Source organism: Grampus griseus (assembly GCF_964374135.1).
Source record: "Grampus griseus genome assembly, chromosome: 6".
Lineage (NCBI taxonomy): Eukaryota > Metazoa > Chordata > Mammalia > Artiodactyla > Delphinidae > Grampus > Grampus griseus.
In genome coordinates this window covers 71,791,429-71,810,228 of record NC_139000.1, presented here as the reverse complement: position 1 = coordinate 71,810,228, position 18,800 = coordinate 71,791,429, and the positions used below count along the sequence as shown (strand labels likewise).

Genomic DNA, 18,800 nt, shown 5'->3' with positions numbered 1-18,800 from the left:
GGCCCTCATCTCAAATGATATTTATTTGAACAACTCTACTGCTTTTTAAGTAAGCACAAAATAAAGCAGGTAACACAAGCCCCTTTTTGTTTTTTTGGGTATTTTTGGCTGTGCCCTGCGGCTTGCGGGATCTTAGTTCCCCAGCCAGGGATTGAACCTGCGCTCTCGGCAGTGAAAGTGCAGAGAGTCTTAACCACTGGACTGCCAAGGAATTCCGCACAAGCCCCATTTTGTGTGTGTGTGGCAGGGGAAATCTGTATAGAGTTAATTATAAGAAACAAAGAAGTGAGACTATTGTAGCAGACTCAGATCTTTAACTGAGAGTTGATTTTGCCCTAGCTCAGGGTATGTTAATATCCTAACGTTTTTTGAATGGTAAGGTCTGACTTTCTGGCCAACTAACAGTTTTCTGGCTTTTGCTTTCACCACGGGGATAGCTCCAGTGTTTGAAGGTAGGCCTGCTGAGTTTTCTTTTAGAGCAACTACCTAAATCAGAGAGTAATGAGAACTGGTTTTTTGTTGTTTTTTGTTTGTTTGTTTTTAACAATGGTGTTGAGATGCTATAATATCATATTCGAATACTTTTTCTCAAGCTAGAGAACCTGGTCCAAGTTAAAGTCTTCTCCTAAGATGGGTGTACTAGAAGAAATAGTTTATTTTCCCACTTTAAATAAAGATCATTTTTCCTATTCTTCCTGGTCTCCGATGCAAGACATCTTAGTACCCATATGCACTATTTGAGAATTTAGAGGATTTAATATGCTGTTCTCAGAAGCCTAACACTGAATTGTGTGGGAGTTCTTAATGTCTGAAATGGTGATGTATTAAGAACCCACAGTTTTGCCAACTTAAGCAAGGTCATGCTGCATTGCCAGCAGATTCATAATTACTGGGACTGGAACTATAGGAAAATGGAGCTCTACCAGTTGTGTAATCGGAGGACAGATATGGCCATTAAAATTAACTCAGTAGGAAGATGCTCCGGTGCTTGAGGTCATTAACTGCTCCCTCTCGAATTAGGCTACTTAGGTAATATTTACCAAGTGATGACTGTTTACAACTTTGATTTCAGCAGAAAAGTTACGATTTAAACTCTTCTATGTTATCTGAATATATCTGTAAAGTCCTGAAAACCATTTTAAAATATTGGGCTCTTTAGTCTCAGGCCAGCTTTATTAGCAGTTGGGTAGAAGATGAGTCTTCTGGTGAGCCATCTGTTTTCTGTATTATGTGAGTGTCTAGGTTGAATTCTCCATCCTGGTGATAATCCCTGGTAATATCCTTTGGGAAGCTGGTAAAAATGCTCCAAGCTTTCAAGGGAGTCTGGCTTGGTCTGTAGTAATAGGATCTCACCAGTTCTCTGCCTCACAATTCGATCTTTCCCATTAGAGGGCGGTGAGGAGGACCTGTTTAATTTGACCTGAGTTAGTTGAATATTTAAATGGAAGGACCTCCTGCATCTGGCATCTGAGGAGACTCAGGCTAAGTCAGGAATTAAAATTTGGAGAGACTGGAGAAGATGACATCCCTCTGTTCTTCTAAGATTCTCTCAAAGCTTTCCCCTGATGTGTGGTACCTGCATGGTTTTGTTACACATCAGATCTGAGATGTTGAGAAAGCTCCTTTGTAAAGTCTGATGCATGTTGTTGTGGTGCCAGAGCTGCAGTGCACAGCCTGTCTGAACAGACACACAAAACCAGTGCCCAAGAACAGAAAGTCCATCTGAAGAAACACAACACATTTGCAACTTCATTTTGTGTTTGGGGGAGGAGGGAAGAAGGGTGTTAGAATGAGGGAAAGGAGTGGGTCTGTCTTTAAAAACAAAAATTGTACCCCCTTGGAGTGAAAACTTGTTTTCCTAAATCAAATTATTTGCTTTTTTTGTTAAGGGATGCAGTTTTATATAGGGACTATGTTTAGAAACAGTGTATCTTCCCAATTTGCTTTTTTGTTGTTGTTGTTAAGTGTTACATTATTAAACCTCAGATTGCAAATAGTCTTGCTTGTCAGAGAGGACCATAGTGACCTGTTTCTGCTTACTGGGGGATTTAGAAAATAGTCATGCTGCTTTTGTCCTTTTTATTTCATAAAGCATTACTACTGCTTTAAATAAAATAATAGATACACATCAATCAGCATAGTCACCTTTTATTGTTGATTCAACTACTAGGTTTTTACAGAATTCACTCTGCATTTTATTTGACTTGTACATGAATAGTCTCGGCAGACTTAATTATATTAGTGAAAAAGCACTTTCAACAAAATTATATGCTGACATCCCATAATTTATACTTACAGATTTGTGAAACAGATTTATGTAAATCTATCAAATTACTCTAGGTGACATTATTTTTTTAAATTGAGATTTTATTTAAATGGTATTCGTAGAAAATTTTCATATGAAAAATTTTACATGAACTGTTTGAAAAAATGTATCTTTACATCACTCCCTTATAAAGACAGAATACTGTAACATTTGAGCATCTTGTCTCCTTTTGTTCTGTAACCATCTGGTACGATGTAGGGACATGGGGAGCATGTTTATAAGGGCATCTCTCTTCTAAACCGTAAGTTCCTGGAAGGCAGATGGCTGTTTCTTCGTTTGTTCATTCTTTTTTTATTAGCTTGTTCGTTCATTCATTGTTTCAATGAGCATGTTAATAATCTATGCTAAGGTCTTTTATATCAGGAACTATGCTCAGCTTGCCCTTGCTCAACAGTCTAAGGGAGGCGACATCCAAATTGACTCAATACCCATACGTATTAAGATAAAGGTATATAATATAAAGGCTGTGGAAGGACTAGGGAGGGGCACTGAACAGTGAGCATTGGGAGTGGGACAAATTGTGGCAGGAAATGGTCTCAGAGAAAGTCCTAAAGGATTTGTCAGGGCTGGCCAGTTGGAGATGTGTATTCCAGGCACAGGGAACTGATTATGCGTTTCAGGGTATACGTATGTATAGGAGTAGTAGAAGTAAGCAAGAAGCTGATGGTGACCTTGGAAACCAGAGTGTGATTGGGATTTTATTCTAGAAAGATAACCCAGACAACATTACAGTTGAGAATGACTGGTTTTGGAGTTAACAGGAGTCTAGGGAAGGGATGATGGGTTAGGATATTGTAGCAATAATCCAAATTAGAATAATACATGAGGACCTGTGCTAATGCCAAGGGGCTGGGGCTTGGGGTGGGGGCAGATTTAGCTGGTAGAACAGACGGGATGTGATACCCCTATGGTAGAACTTGCACTGAAATGAATCTGCTTGCACAGCTTCCCTAGTAAACTATGAGCTACTTCCTTGAAGTGTTGGATCAAATGTTATCTTCAGGGTGGGGCCTGCGCTCACCACTATATTTAGGTCAGCAGCCCTGACCCTGCACTCCAAACTCTCCTCTCTCTGCTTTTTTTCTCCTTAGCCCTTAGTCTCTTGTAATATATACTGTAGAGCTTGTTCTTTTGTTTCCTTCTACCAGAATGTAAGTTTTACGAAGAGGAATTTTTTGTCTCTTTGCTTATCCTCAGGGATTAGCAAAGAGCAGATTTTCTATAATCACTGAACAAATGAATGCTGAATGTTGGTGAGAAATATGTAGGATGACTTTTTTAGAAATTTATTTTATCTATTTTTGGCTGCGTTGGGTCTTCGTTGCTGCGCGCGGGCTTTCTCGAGTTGCGGCGAGCGGGGGCTACTCTTCACTGTGGTGCGTGGGCTTCTCATTGCGGTGGCTTCTCTTGTTGCAGAGCACAGGCTCTAGGCGTGTGGGCTTCAGTAGTTGTGACTCGCGGGCTCTAGAACGCAGGCTCAGTAGTTGTGGTGCACGGGCTTAGTTGCTCTGCGGCATGTGGGATCTTCCTGGACCAGGGCTTGAACCCGTGTCCCCTACATTGGCAGGCCGATTCTAAACCACTGCGCCACCAGGGAAGCCCTAGGATGACTTTTAAATACAGAATTTTATTTTTCACAATTCCATGTTGAGAAGGGTCTCACTTAATATAGGTTGGATAAAATTAAATTTATGTACCAGGTTTGTAATCAAGAATTGTGGTGATCTATTGCTTTTACCTTTAAACCTGAGGGGGTAATTTGATACTTAGGACATTGATAATCATGTGAAATAGAAAAGACTAAATAAAGTGACCTTTGAATTAAATGGGTCCAGAAGATTGTGTATTTTTAATTAAAATATGCAATTAAATTTGTAATTAAAGTATGCTATTAAAAGCAATGTAGGTGGCAAGGGAACGGCTGCTGCTTTGAATTATGCACCGTTTGGGATAAATTGGAGTTTACTGTGTTTCCCACTAGCACTTTGTCACTAAACAGATTCTATTCCTGCTCTGACCCCCGCGCAGCTCTCAATGTGCCTCAGTCCCATTCAGAGGCCTTGGAGTGTTTCAGCTCTGTGCTTTAGATCACTTGACCATGGCTCTAAGCAGCCTGTTTATAACTGTTCTCCTTATGCCAAGGAACAGTTTATAAGTAATTGTTCTGCCTCTTGTGAAGAAGTGATCCTTCTCTGTGGCATATATTTAGATTAAAAAGAAGGGTGCAAAACAGAAGGCATCCACACAGACACTGTCTACAGAATACCATGCGCGGAAGTGCGGTATTGAGCTGGAGCTTTCAGTACCTGCTTTTGAAGGTTTTAGTCCTATGACTGTAGAGATACCTTCCTCCATAGTGAAGTTTTAGAATCCCAGCTGTGACTATTAGGACCAAGACTTAGATTAGTGCTTCCAAAATCCCTAAGAGCATGGGACCACGAGTAGCTTGTGAGGATAGCTGGGGACGAGTGGCATTGACCTTATTCTTGATGTTCAGCTACCAGAGGAATTTTTTGGCTTCTAAAGACAGGATTTATTTGTCTTGAAGGCTTTTTGGGGTGAGCCTTAGCTTTGTCATTTTGTTCAGAAGTTTCTTTTGATCATGTTGGTTTCCATAATTGTTATACTTGGAATTTAAATGTAGAGCTTTATAGGTTTTTTAAAGAAGTGATTCTTGGTTTTGAGATTGTCAATATGCACATTCTAAATTCAGAATGACGTGAAAAATAGATTTGGAGGATATGGTTAAATGATGCTTGGTTTCCAAGCCTTCCTTGGTAGTTTATGAGTGTTACTAGCTGATGCATACAAAAGTGGGAAAAAGTGGGTCCAGGCTAAATATTTTTTCTTGATGTTTGACTTGCTACTGCTTCTGTTTTTTAAAACTCTACTCATAATAACCTGAAACAGGCACTGTATAAATAAGGTGCCTTTACATTGTCATAGGAATGAATAACAGTGTAGGAATTCATATATACTGAAATTGATATTTGCACAAGAAGTACTGGAATTTGAGACAGTAGGCAACTGTCTCAAAACAAGTTTTTCTGGTAGAGCTCTGTTAGAAAATGTGTGGTTACATTATATTTCAGGCATACTGAAGGTGACCCAGGTTCAGATATAAACTAGTTGTGAATTGAGGGGAGAAGAACATAGCATTTCAGAGTCTTGGATTCAAGTCCTGACCACTACTTTCTGCCTGTTTTTTCCTTTAAGGAAGCTGATTGACCTTGCCCAGCTTCAGACACCATTTCTTCCTTACAGGGAAGAATATGAGTATCTCACAAGATCAGTGTGAGGCTAAAATTAAACACTAGAACACCACACAGCTTAAAGATGAGAATGGGGAGAGTCTTGCCTATCTTTATATCATTTGTGATGCCTCTGTGTATTTTAAGCATCCAACACATATTTGCTGACTTGATTAACTCACTTTAAAATGAAAATCTGTGAAGTTACTAACTCCCTTGTAGTTCCAATGCCAACATGTTAATGCATCTACTACAGTGGATTTGGGAATGCAGCCGTTTAGCAGCAAATATCTCCTTTCATATTATTTTACTTAGGGTAGTAATAACATTTTGCTTACCTTAAATACTAATTGGCAGGTGTTGCTCTTCCTAATACTACCACTAAGCAAATTAGAAACTTTGTGGCAGAGAGCTCATCTGGGCATAAATATTGATTTTACTCAATTTCCAAGAGTTGAAATTTGGTTGACTCCTCATTAAAACTAGCCATGGCTGCTTGAGGGGGTCAGGTCAAAGACCCATTCATTCAATGGCTAGACCATCTGATGGTGACATTGATGATAATACCTTTGGTTAAATTAATAACACCACTGCGCTTCTCATTCGTGCATTTAGCAAACTTCTTGAGTGCCTACAATGTGCTAGGAGTAAGAGCTCAGAGGACAGGGCAAGAGACAGCTAAGCAGGTTAGGATTTTTTACTTTACCCAGTGACCCAACTCCAGCAGGCACTGCTCTGCTAGAGAGTGACCTCGGTAGGCAGTAAACTGTTTCTCTGAAGTGATGGATAACTTGAAGATTTTAGAAGAAAGACATCTACTGGTTTTTTAAAAATGCATCGGTAAAAAAGGCAGTCTTCTTGCAGCGTCACTTCGCATGCCCAGACCATCAGCATCTGGCCCCTCTAAGAGCTCCCAGAAGCCTTATTTGCAGCCTCAGAGTATCTCTCACTATTAAAACTGTGATTCTCAGCCTTGACTGCATATGTTAGAGTCACCAGGCTTTAAAAAACCTGGTATCAATGCTTCATAATAGACCAATTAAAAAAGAAAAACTTGGGGAAAGGGACTCAGGCATTAGTTTTTGTTTTTGTTCTTGTTTTTTAAGTAGATGATTCCAGTGTGTGCCAAGATTAAGAAAGGACTTTGATTAGAAGCTGCCAAAATACAGGTGTGAGGGTGGTGGAGAGGGTAGGTAGGAGAAATGGACTCAATGCTAGTACAATTGATAATTTGATTAATTTTGTTATAGAATAGCAGTGTGACAAAACCACTCAGTGTTCACTTTGCCTTTCCTTCCCCTGTTATATTGGTAGCATCTTTCTGGTTTAATTTTAAATGAATACATGTAAACTCCTTAACATGTAGTAGATATATGTTATTTTTCCTCACTTTATTTTTTGACTGGAGTGGTCTACCTCCGTCAATAGTGAATGTTCTCATCACTGCCTTAGCAACCTCACTGGGTAGGAATTATCCTCATTCTAGAAATAAGGAAGTTAATGACTCAGAGAGGTTAAGTAGTTTCTTCAAAGTCACACAGCTGGTAAACAGCAGAGCCAGGATTAGAACTTCTGTGTGTTTATCTCCAAAGCCTGTATTCTTTTCATCATAAACAGCTTCTTTGAGCAGATTTTTTAATGTTCAGCCTATTTGAATCCTGCTCAGTGACAACAGAACTGCAGCACATTTCATAAGAGGGCACTGGGCATGCAATAGACACATGATAAATGTCAAATTAGGAAAAAACTGAATGCTTAAAAATGCAATGGTTTCACATGCAACTTTTAAAAAACAGAGCCTCGAGTAAAACACAATCTATATGAGTAGTGTGAGAAAAAAAAAAAGAACTGAATTAGTTTTAGCTCTCTCCTAACCCCCTTTTTTAAAAACAGAAAAAAATATAATTTGATAAAAGGGTATAAGCTAGCAATGATTATCCCCTCAAAATTATTGTGGTCCCCAAAATATAATCCCAAGTTTTCATGGTTATTAGGCATTGTGTTTAGCCTTCTCTCTCGCTCTCTCTTTTTGTATACTTATAAAGAACCACATTGACCACTCTGGTTAGCCTATTCTAAATATCTGTATTCATAACCACTTGGACCTAAGGTGCTGCTTAAAAGAAAAAAAAAATCCCTTTTTTTTTTTGCTATGAAATTGATCCAAAAATGGTAATTAATAAGAAGTATTTGGACCTTTACTGGGAATCTTCCAGGAAACCCTCAATTGGTTTGGTTTGACTTTTAGTAGACTAAATCTTTTTAATGTCCATTTTTGTCACCACCCGTATAGTGTTTCTCGCCTTTTCAAACTGAGAAACTTGCCCTTAGTTGAAAAATGGAGACCTTTAGGATTGGCTTTACTTGTCTGTGCGTTCCATTGATTCCGATCTCTTGTTACTTCCTATAGAGTCGGGACACATCAGTGAGCCAGAGGCGAGAGGGCTAAGATGATGGATAAAAGCAACAATAGACTCATTTGGAAGCAACTCTTACTCCAGAATTATTCTGTTTTTTATCTTTGTTTATGCTTTTCTTTCTTTTCCACATGTTCTCATGGGCTTGGATGTCCTCAAGTGTAAATCTTTGTGTTCATATTTCCCTGTATTCCTTAGCTAGGTCTTCAGACCCCTTTTAGAAAATTGGATTCAGTTTATTTGAATAAGCTCCTCTAAAATTAATGTACTTATGCATATACACACATATATTACATGTACACACACACATACTCACGATTCTCCACCGTTTTAGAATCTGAAATAATTGTACTTGGTAAAGGCTGTAAATTTGTCAGGGTAATGTGTACAGAACACTGACAGATTCTTGGTTGATGCTTTTCGCTTTCCAATTTTATGGGTAAGGAAACTGAAGCTGAAAAAGTCGTGCCCATGAAGCCCACACAGCAGCTCAGCGGAGACTTGCACCCACAGTTTCCGAAGCTGAATGTTGCCTTGCTGCTGGGTGCTCTGGCTCAGGCAGGACATGTATGATGGAACACTTTGGGTATGTGTGTTTTTTAAACAGCACAGCTTGCTGAGTTCTAACTGATGTTTAAACTTGCAACTGTAATAGACAGGAGATGAAAAAAGGCCACATGTATATTTCTAGAAGAATTAATGTAGACTTTTTTTTTCTATTGAGAGAGTGTGCTGGCATTAATGACAAGACCATATGCCAGAATGAAAGTGGATGTCTGTCATCAGTGGTGTAGAGCTAACGTATGCCTTTTTCCCATTCCCTTTCATTAGGACAGAGCTTGGGATATGGCTTTGTGAACTACATTGACCCTAAGGATGCAGAGAAAGCTATCAACACCTTGAATGGATTGAGACTTCAAACCAAAACAATAAAAGTAAGTTTATGGTTTTTTTTGTTTTTTTTTAATATCTGCTTGCAGAACAGAGGTTAAAAGAATTAAGGTCTACTTGCAGTTCTTTCCTTTATTCATTTTGTGCCCATATGGACACTTCTCTGGGAGGCATAGCAGAATTTTTTTGTTTGTTGCATGATGAGGGAAACTTTATTCATGAGTACTACATGTAATTACTTACGTGTTAACAAAGGGACAGAGCAGCAACTTTCTCAGATAAGTACTTTATGAAACTTACTGAATTAAATTTCCTTCTTTGATAGAGAATTACTTGCCTATAATTTGAAGAAACCTTATACCATTTCTTCTAGCACAGGGGTTGGCATTCTTGTTCTGTGAAGGGCCAGGTAGTAAATATGTTAGGCTTTGCCGGCCGTGCAGTCTGTGTCACAACTTCTCAATTTTGCCCTCATAGCTTGAAAGAAGATATAACCTCCATATGAACAAATAGATGTGGCTGTGATCCTATAAAACTATATTTATGGGCACTGAAACTTGAATTTCATGTAATCTTCATGTGTCACAAAATAGTCTTTTAATTTTGTCCCAATCATTAAAAAATGTAAAAATCATTCTTAGTTCTTGGGTCATAGGAAAACATGTCCTTGGGCTGTAGCTTGACTCTGTTCTGGCAGATTCAGTTTACTTTGAGGAGACTGACTAGAAGAGTGTACATGCCACACAGGTTATTTTTTCTGTTACAGTTTTCTTTTCAAGACAAATGGTAAATAATTTTACGGATGTTTTTCCTGCTTTTTTGAATTTTTGAAATTCTGATGTAAATTCTCTCTGGATAAGAAGTTAATCCAGTTTGCTGTGTAGATTTCTTTTCCTTTAGAATATGAAAGGGACGTTGCCTCTGGAAGAAGCTTAGTTCACGTGCCATCAGTTTTCCCTCTCCTGCCCAGTGCATCAGTCTTTCTCACTGAGTCTGGATGAGGCTCCCAAGTATTTTTTTCAAAATAGTGTTCCAGACAACCTCTGTCAATTGACTCAAGTTGGAACCTATTTTCCACCCTTGATTTAAGAACTCAGCTCAGACCATCGCCTGGAGTGGTAAGGGGAAGTTAGTCACAGCTGACTGTGGTATCCATCTTGCTTAGAGACGTGTCTAGAAGATTTCTGCTCATTTTCTCAGGTATCTGGAAATGCAGTGTCATCTTTGTGCTTAAAAGTTGCTTCTCTCAGGGCTTCCCTGGTGGCGCAGTGGTTGGGAGTCCGCCTGATGATGCAGGGGACATGGGTTCCTGCCCCGGTCTGGGAAGATCCCACATGCCGCGGGGCGGCTGGGCCCGTGAGCCATGGCCGCTGAGCCTGCGTGTCCGGAGCCTGTGTTCTGCGACGGGAGAGGCCACAACAGTGAGAGGCCCGCGTACCGCAAAAAAAAAAAAAAAAAGTTGCTTCTCTCAGAGTTGTCAGTTAAGGTAATTCACTAGCCCTGGGTAGTTTTGACATCTTGTTCTTTATATTTTTTGGCCCAGAGGGAAAATGCCTCCCACCACTGTCTCATCTAAAGGAAACTGTATGCAGTGGCCCCCAAATATACTTGGATGTAAGATGTCCGAGATTCTGCATGTTTCTTGGTCAAGAAAATGTCCTACGTACAAACCGTCTGATTATTAGATTTCTAATCCATTCTAAGATTGCAAACACTTGTTTATTTTGGCCTTGTTTTTTCAATCTGGATGATTTTTTCTAATTGTCCACACTTCTTTGCACGCTCTCTGTTTGTGTCACAGAGATTAACCTTTTAATAGTACTGTTAAGTGTAATGATCAAGTGTCCTTAAAAAGAAGACATTCAATGTCCAGTTACCGTCAGATTGTTTTGTGAATGCTGTATCCTACTGCAGATTTTTGTGAGGCTCCCAACTTAAACTGACTTCAGGATTGCTGCTAATTTATCGTAGTTTTGAGGTCCTGAGTGGTGGTTAAGAAGAAAATGGAATAGATGGTTGGATTGACATACCCTTTTCTCCATTCCAGAAGTATCACCCTCATTTCGTTCTACTGAGTCAGCTCTTTTGCTCTAAATCAGTTCTTTTGCAGTAAGGTCCACGAGAAGGTAGAAATGCAGGGGAAACAGGTCTCCATAGAAGAAATACCCATGGCCTGCACAGAGACCATTGGTGACAGCTGCTTCCTCACTGTCCATCACCCGGCCTTCTCTTCAGGGCCCAGCTGCTCAGGCAAAATACGTGGAAGAAAGGACAGTAATGCCTTGTGGCTTTTACGCCACATGTGGCATCTGCTACTTTTCTTTGGATTTTCTGAGATGGGGGTGGAGGTGGTGGGTAAGCAGCAGGCTACTTCTTTCCCCACCCCCATTCAGTTCCTGCAAAGATACCAGATAACAGCTGGTGTCCTCAATTTGGCCCACATTTCTCTGAGGCAAAGCAGACCATTTTCCAAAACTACATAGCACCATTTTTGTCTATTTGTTCTTTCTATGTGTGTTTTTTTCCCCCCTTATTTTCAGTTAGATGTGTCTTGTGTTCTTATACAACATTTGAGCCAGGTTTTTCCTAGTGTTCACTGCTCTAAGTACCCTTTGGAAGTTGTATTTAAGCCTTTCCGGTCCCTATTCTGTAAATTAGTCTCTTTTTCCTTTCTCCAGTCTGTCCTGGTCGTGGCCGTCAAAAAACACCACTTTCCTCATATTGCTTCTCACTCAAAATTCTCTCATATTCCCCTACTCTTTACCATATCATTTGGCTTAACTTTGGAGTGACCCAGTGTTATTACTGTTCTCTATGGTAGTCAGACTGGCTTTTTGCTTGCAAGCGGATCTTATTCCCAGCCTCTGCATATATGCTCGTACAGCTCCCACTTCCTGGCATACTCTTTCTCACTCAGTTTATTTTTTATTTAGTTTTTAAAATAAATTTATTTATTTATTTTTGGCTGCGTTGGGTCTTTGTTGCTGTGCACGGGCTTTCGCTAGTTGCGGTGAGCAGGGGCTACTCTTTGTTGCTGGCGGGCTTCTCATTGCGGTGGCTTCTCGTTGCGGAGCACGGGCTCTAGGCATGCAGGCTTCAGTAGTTGTGGTGCGTGGGCTCAGTGGTTGTGGCTCGTAGGCTGTAGAGTGCAGGCTCAGTAGTTGTGGCGCACGGGCTTAGTTGCTCCGTGGCATCTTCCCGGACCAGGGCTCGAACCCGTGTCCCCTGCATTGGTAGGCGGATTCTTAACCACTGCACCACCAGGGAAGTCCCTCTCACTCAGTTTAACAGCAATCATCTCATCTTTTAGAGCCTGTCTGAAGTTCTTTCTTCAGCTGCTGCCTTCCTGGGTTGTTCTAACTCGTGTTGGGTTCCCCCCTTCTTTGAAATATGTTCTCTTTACCCATGAGGAATCACAGAAGTTTTGGGGTCGAAGGGACCCATATATGATTTAGACTTAAGCACTAACCTCTGCCCCCAGTAAAAGAGTTGAGACCTAGGTAGTGGTCATAGAGTTTAGCTTAGACCAGGCAGTTGAAGACAGAGCTGTGACTCAAATCCTTGTCTTTTGATATCTACACTAAAACTCTTGCCGTGACACCATGCTTTCCGTTAGAAAGCTGCAGTAGATTAATTCATATATACGTTATGTACAAGTGTACAAGTGTTTGTGCACCCTTGAGTTCAGGTTTCTCATATGTCTTCCAGACCACCTAGCATTTATGCATTTTATAGATTGGAATATTAAAACAGTGAATCAAGTGCTGTGAAAGGTGGTTTATTTAGCAGTTTCTCCTGGGGCTTCCTAGTAGCATTAGCCCAGTAGGGTTTTGTGCAATAGAGGGATGGTATGTTGAATAAATGACGAATATTCAGTATTTCTGCAATGAGTAAAGCAAAGTCCCTCAGGCACTGTGAAATCCTAAAGCAGTTATTCCCAAACTTGGTTGTATCAAAATCACAAGGAGAGTGAGTTAGAAGTACAGGTTCTGGGACCCACTTCAGACCTACTCAATCAGTGTCCAGAGGTGAGATGCAGGAATCTGTTTTTAATATGCTTTCTAGGTAATTGTGACAGTGAGTCTAAGACCTAGCACTTAGAAACTACCAAAATGTACGTTTTTTTGAATAGATGGTTTCTCTAAACACTTGGTATTTTTGCATGCAAAGTTCCATTTGTCTTCATCTTTTACCTTGATAATCTTCTTCTGGATAATTCACTTAACTGGAATATTAACCATGCTTTTTTTTTGAGCGTGCTGAATGCTAGTTTAGTATTCAGAGTAAAAAGCAGTTCATGCAGTTTTCACTTTTTAAGAGGTGTGGCTTAGAAATTAGAAAAACTTAATATGTTCACCTTATGTTAGAGAGAGGTTTATTTATTATGAATAGCAGCATTCATAGGTTAAAGGTTCAAGATGAGGATCACTTTTTTTTCCTGGTTGGGTTAATGTCCCAGCAGCTTACATTGCTGGTGACATCACACCATCCTTGAACTGCACAGGAGACAGTTATGATGGGTTAAGCCTACCCGCGTTGTCCCTAATAATCAGCTGGTAAATAAAGTGGATATTACAAGATGTTTTTAACTTTTGATATTAAGGAGGGTAGTAAAAAGGGAGTATATGCACAATTCTTTCCAATCCTAAAGGAAAATGTATTTTTTTGCCTAGGTTAATGGCATCAGACTTAAATTCATAATTAGCAGAGTAAAAGCATTCATTTCTGAAAATACTTAGACTTTCCCCCCACATCAAGTACTGTGAATAAGAGAATATCACATACACAGTAAAATGGATATCTTGACTCCCAGCATCTCTTCCAACTCCTCCCCCTCCTACAACGGGCCTAGGAAGCTTTATTCCACAAAGTGGGCTTGCTTCATCTGAAAGTAGTAGGAGCTATTATCTCAAGGAATAGAGAACTTTTCAGCATTATTGATAGGTACTACCCTTAGAAATCCATGTCTTCTGTCTCACAACAGAAGAAACCCTGTCTAGAAATGCTACCAGCATAGAAAAACTGCCTAGATTTGGTTTTGATTAAATTGATTTTTCTTAATCATTCAGATGTAAGTCAGATTAAATCTTACCTTGGCTTAAAAGTTATTAATTGACATACATTAATTTGGAATTTCTCATATTAAAACTAATTAAACTACCATTTCAGTCTATATGGAAAAACTGTTATAAAAAGTTGGAATATTAATTACAAATAGTAATATCCATTCCTTAAAGTGTTCAGTTTATTAGAGAGCAATTAAGTAAAGCTTAATAAACCTTTATTCTAAGCTACTGTATTGCTTTTAATTTTTTGTTAAATTTATACCATTTCCTAGCTTATCCTTTTCTCAGTAAATGTCATGTTTGCAGACTCTTTTGCTGTTTAGCATGAACTATATCCTTAATCTAGGAGGAATATAGAACTACATTTCTGAAATCTTACCCTCCCTGGCATTGCTTAAGTGATTTAACTGGCTCTGCAATCTTGGACTTATCTTTTAACCATTTAAGTTTCTATCTATATCTGTAAAATCTTTAAAATTAATGAATTAACTTATCACTGAGTATGTTTATTACCTGACTCTTAACTTTCCGTAGTCTTCCAAATTGCATATTAAGAAAAGGTGTAACTGTTTTTAATGAACTCATGGTTATCATATAGAATGGTTTAGTTGAGAATGCATTTAGAATGAAATGAAGCACCCTGTCCTGAGGAGGTAACAATTTTAACCGTTTCCCTTTGCCACTGTTGAATGTGTAGCAGCCACGGTAAAATTCATACTGGAAACACTTTTCTGGCTCAACCTTCTTTTTGGTTCAGGATTATCTGGGATGGGGTTGGTTTTTATTCATTTAAGTTGTTCATTTATAAATGTTCTGAACATGAGGAAATATCTTGTAGATAGACTGCATAAATCTGCTCCCCACTGTAGAGAAAGAAAGAGCATGGAAGCAGGAATGGGAGAGTGAAGCTTGGCTACAGGCTTGCCTCTTGGTGGGTGCTCTGTTTAAAATATCTGCAGCACCATTCTGGGGTGTGGGTTTTATAATAGTAGGAAAGCTGAGAGTTCATACTTTTGTCGGAAGTTTGAAAGCGGGTGTTAGGGAAATCACATAGATTAGCTAGAGGAGAAAGCTGGGTGGGGGTGATGCAGAAATGAGCCTGAGAGCAGTTAGGGATCCGAAAAGGTATGGTACGTGTGGTTTTATAGTGTATGTGAGGGAGAACCACCAAAGAGTTTTGAGCAGAGTAGTGACGGAATTGGACTTGAGTGTTTATTAGGAGGGGAAGATCTGCTTTGCATTTAACTCCACATCTCTCTGAGCATCTCAAGCCACCCTAGTGTTCTTGTGGCTTATGTAGTTGATATTTCCCTTGAAGGTACAAACTGTAGGTGCTTGTAGAAGTGTGGGCTTCACAAATTTATAAAGCATCTTCTATAAAGTGCCCATCAGTTCAACACTTGAGTACAGATCATCATTTACCTTTTACCTTGACCAGATTTGGAAATTTTGAAAGTAATAGTCTGAAGGACAGGCCTCAGATTAACTGGCAACTTGTGAGACGTTATCCTAAATTGTTATTTAGCTGGTCAGATCTCTGAGGGGAGACAAAAAAGTTGAAAATGTGGAGGCAAAAATGGAAACTTTGAGTAAATGATTTCTTTGCCTTTTAAAAAATACAGACTGAGTGCACGTTTTTCTAACTTCATTTTTAACCCATGGTCTGGAACTTTCTAGAGCCATGTGCCAAATTTTAAGTGTACTGCCATATCTGATTATCAGAAACTCTTCAGTGCATTTAGATAAAATTCTTGTATCTATATTGAGTCCAGTTTACATAGTCCTTATATGAAATGAGGAATAACAGATTTTTTTTGAGTAATGTGTTATTTGTATAATGCACATCATGTGTTTTGTGGAATGATTTATTTTCAGCTTTGATTTTTTAAAACATAAAAAGCCCCAGAGATTTTTACTTATCTCAGGGACCTAGCAGGGTCCAGACTTTGTTTGTCCTGACTTCAGGCCTGTTGTGTTACTTCTGCTCCTTACAAGCTTTGTCCATATTGGGAATTAGACATTTGAAAGTTCCTAGAGGGCAATAACTTGGCATTCTCTGAACAGCTTTTCTGTAGATACTTTTCCACAGTTGTTGGAGCAGAGGCTGAGACTGTACAGAGGAAAGGGTGAGGAGGATGGTTCCTGGGGGCAGTGTCCTAGCTTACTTCCTGTCCATCCCTGCTTGTGAGCCATGGAGGGTGGTGGTGGGAGAGTCTTAGCAGCTGAACTAACCCATTTTCCTTGGGAGGGATTTTATAGATCACTTTATTACCCAAGCATGGCCCTACATTTCCTGCCTGTTTCATAAACGTACATCAGCAAAGGCATTTCTGCAAGGCACTGTTAGCACTTGTCTGCTTAACTTTTCTACTGCTCTTTAAGGGTAGGGTAGGACTTGTTGTTGTTCACGTATAACTCAGGAGAAGTAGTGCTGGGTCAGTTTGGTGGCTTCAGTCTGTTCTTCCAGAGCTAGCTGGAGAGGTTAAGATAGGTGTGCTACCTTCTGAAAAAGTCTCTTAATTTCTTGCTCTATCTGCTTTGTATAGTATTTTCATAGGACTTTTAATCCTTTTGCTTGTCTGGATTCATGCCAAAACAATAGTGTCTTGTAGCCAAATACTCCCTTTGGCCAGTGAAAGGAAGCTCAGGTTAAGGGACTTGTTCAAAAACGATATAGCTAATAATAGTACTACTAGGACCAGAAATAGGCCACATTGGCTGATGCTGGCACCTTTTATGGTTTTCTTTCCGTTTCACATTATTGATGTTCAAGCGTCCGTACACTATAAACAAACTGAATATTCTCTTGAGGACCTTGATTTGGGACTTTTAGCGTCCTGAGATTTTCTGAACCAGGCCTCTGTTAGGTGCGAGGGAGTGGAGCTGTGCCTGGTGGTAGAAAAACTCTTTCAGGCTGTGCAAGTGAGACAGCCAGACCTCCGGTTTGAGAAGAAAACTGGTATCTGGAGGTCCTACTTAGCAGATAGGTGAGTTAACATCGATTTAAGTATTTCAATGGTAATGGACAGTAAAAGAAGCATTATAGTAACTTTTTGAATCTCTGTTTTATAGGAGACCACTCATTCTTCAAGAATGTTTTTCTGGTAGGTTCCTTTTGAGTCCTAGATGCTAGTTTAAAAATCACAGAAAAGTGCATTTGTCTCTCTTTAAATTTGTGTGGGCTCTTTACAAAAGCATGTGTAGTCGATTTTCTTTCACTCCCACCTCTGCCAGGTTTTCCTGTAATTGCCTTTAGCATCAGTTCTCAGCCATAAGTACTACATCAGAATTCTTGGTGGAGCTTTTGCTTCGGGAAGTTTCTTGGCATGCTGTTTATGAGCAAGCAAGAGAGGCGGCTATATTTTGAAAACAATACAGGAAATTGATTACTTACCCCTGTCCCTCCCACCCCACCCCACCCCACCTTTGAAGAACTCCTTCGAATGCTGCATCAGGACGTGGAGTCACAAGTCCTGGGTTCGTGTTCTGCTCTTGCTCTGTTGGCCTAATTCGCTCATTTATAAAATGGTAGAGATGGTCCCAGGTTACATAGTTCCGGTGAAACGATTGACTTGACATCTAGAGGTAGAAAATACTTGTGTTGACCTGTTGTTTTCAGAGACAGAATATCAAGAATATTCCATTGTTTTTCAGTCTGCATTTTCTATATTAAAGTGGTATTTTAGAAGTCTAGTTGGGGAGGAATTAAAAAGCTACTTTTACTCTGAAGAAAGTAGTCACAATGTTTAATTCTTTGGTGCAGTTTTGTTGGATATTTTTAAAATGGCTCTAGTTACCTTGTGTTATAGAGAAGTAGGTTTTGAAAAAAATAAATCATGCTAATAGGCTTTCTTTTGGGTCATTAGTACCAGGTTACCTCCTCCCAGGGGAATGAGAAGTTTAATCCTTCCTGCATAGGTTCTGGGCTTGCTAATGAGTCTTGAAATGACCCACAGGTGAGCCGAAGGAAGGGCAAGCAGAGTGCCTGCCTGGCCCTGGAAACTTATAATTCAGAAAATGCTTTAGTTTCCACAAATTTTGTTAAATGACTCTTTAGAAATTTGACCATTTCTGACCACCCAAACGACCCTGTTCACCTTCCTAGAAAGATTCCAGAGCCATTGAGAGAGGCTCTGACCTCATAGAATCAAGCACAGCAGCCTTTTCGAGACTGGCTATACTGATGGGCTCCCCAACCCAGCTGAGCCGCTTGCAGCAGGTCCGGTTCTCAGAAATACCTTTGGATGGGTTTTATGGGCTTTGTTTTACTTTTGCATTTTTGTATTTGTTGGTGATTTATAGTCACATACACTTTCAAGCTACCTGGGAGTTTGTGTTATCCAGAAACCAACACTGGTGGATGGTGAAGAGAAGGGCTTGACATCTGTAATTTTTATGAGCTCTCCAGGAAACCCAAACACGCCCCAGAGTTTGAGACTTTTACCTATTTAAAATCCCTCAACATAAGAGACTGCTAAAACTTTAATGTTCATCAAAATCACTGGAGTGGTCTGGTTGATAAAATGCAGATTTCTGGACCCTAGTCAAGACTTACTGAATATGATTATCTACAGAGTGAGACCAAGGAAATTGTAGTTTAACAAGCACCACAGGTGATTCTTAGCAGGTGGTGGCCTGACCTGAGAACCATTGTTTAGTGGACCTTAATAGTTTACACTTGGATAGGTCTCTGGTGCTTGTTTCAAAACAAATCTATTGATATATGTAAGTAAGATTTTCATTTGTGGGTCCTCTCATAAGCTATCTGGAATGCTTGTGATTAACAGGTGTAATTTTAATGAATATAATGTCATACTTACCCTTTCTCTCACACACATTCATTCTCTCT

General features: G+C 39.6%; 1 protein-coding gene across 7 annotated transcripts in view; it reads left to right on the top strand.

Annotated features, from left to right (window-relative positions):
- Positions 1–18,800, top strand: part of ELAVL2 (ELAV like RNA binding protein 2) — a gene marked incomplete at both ends in the record, with an annotated part of 129,568 nt that overhangs the window by 83,285 nt on the left and 27,483 nt on the right. For all 7 annotated transcript variants that reach the window (XM_082657528.1, XM_082657532.1, XM_082657531.1 and 4 more), the window contains one exon: positions 8,826–8,929. In XM_082657528.1, the coding sequence (XP_082513654.1) occupies positions 8,826–8,929 (104 nt within the window). The remainder of the gene's footprint in view (positions 1–8,825; positions 8,930–18,800) is intronic.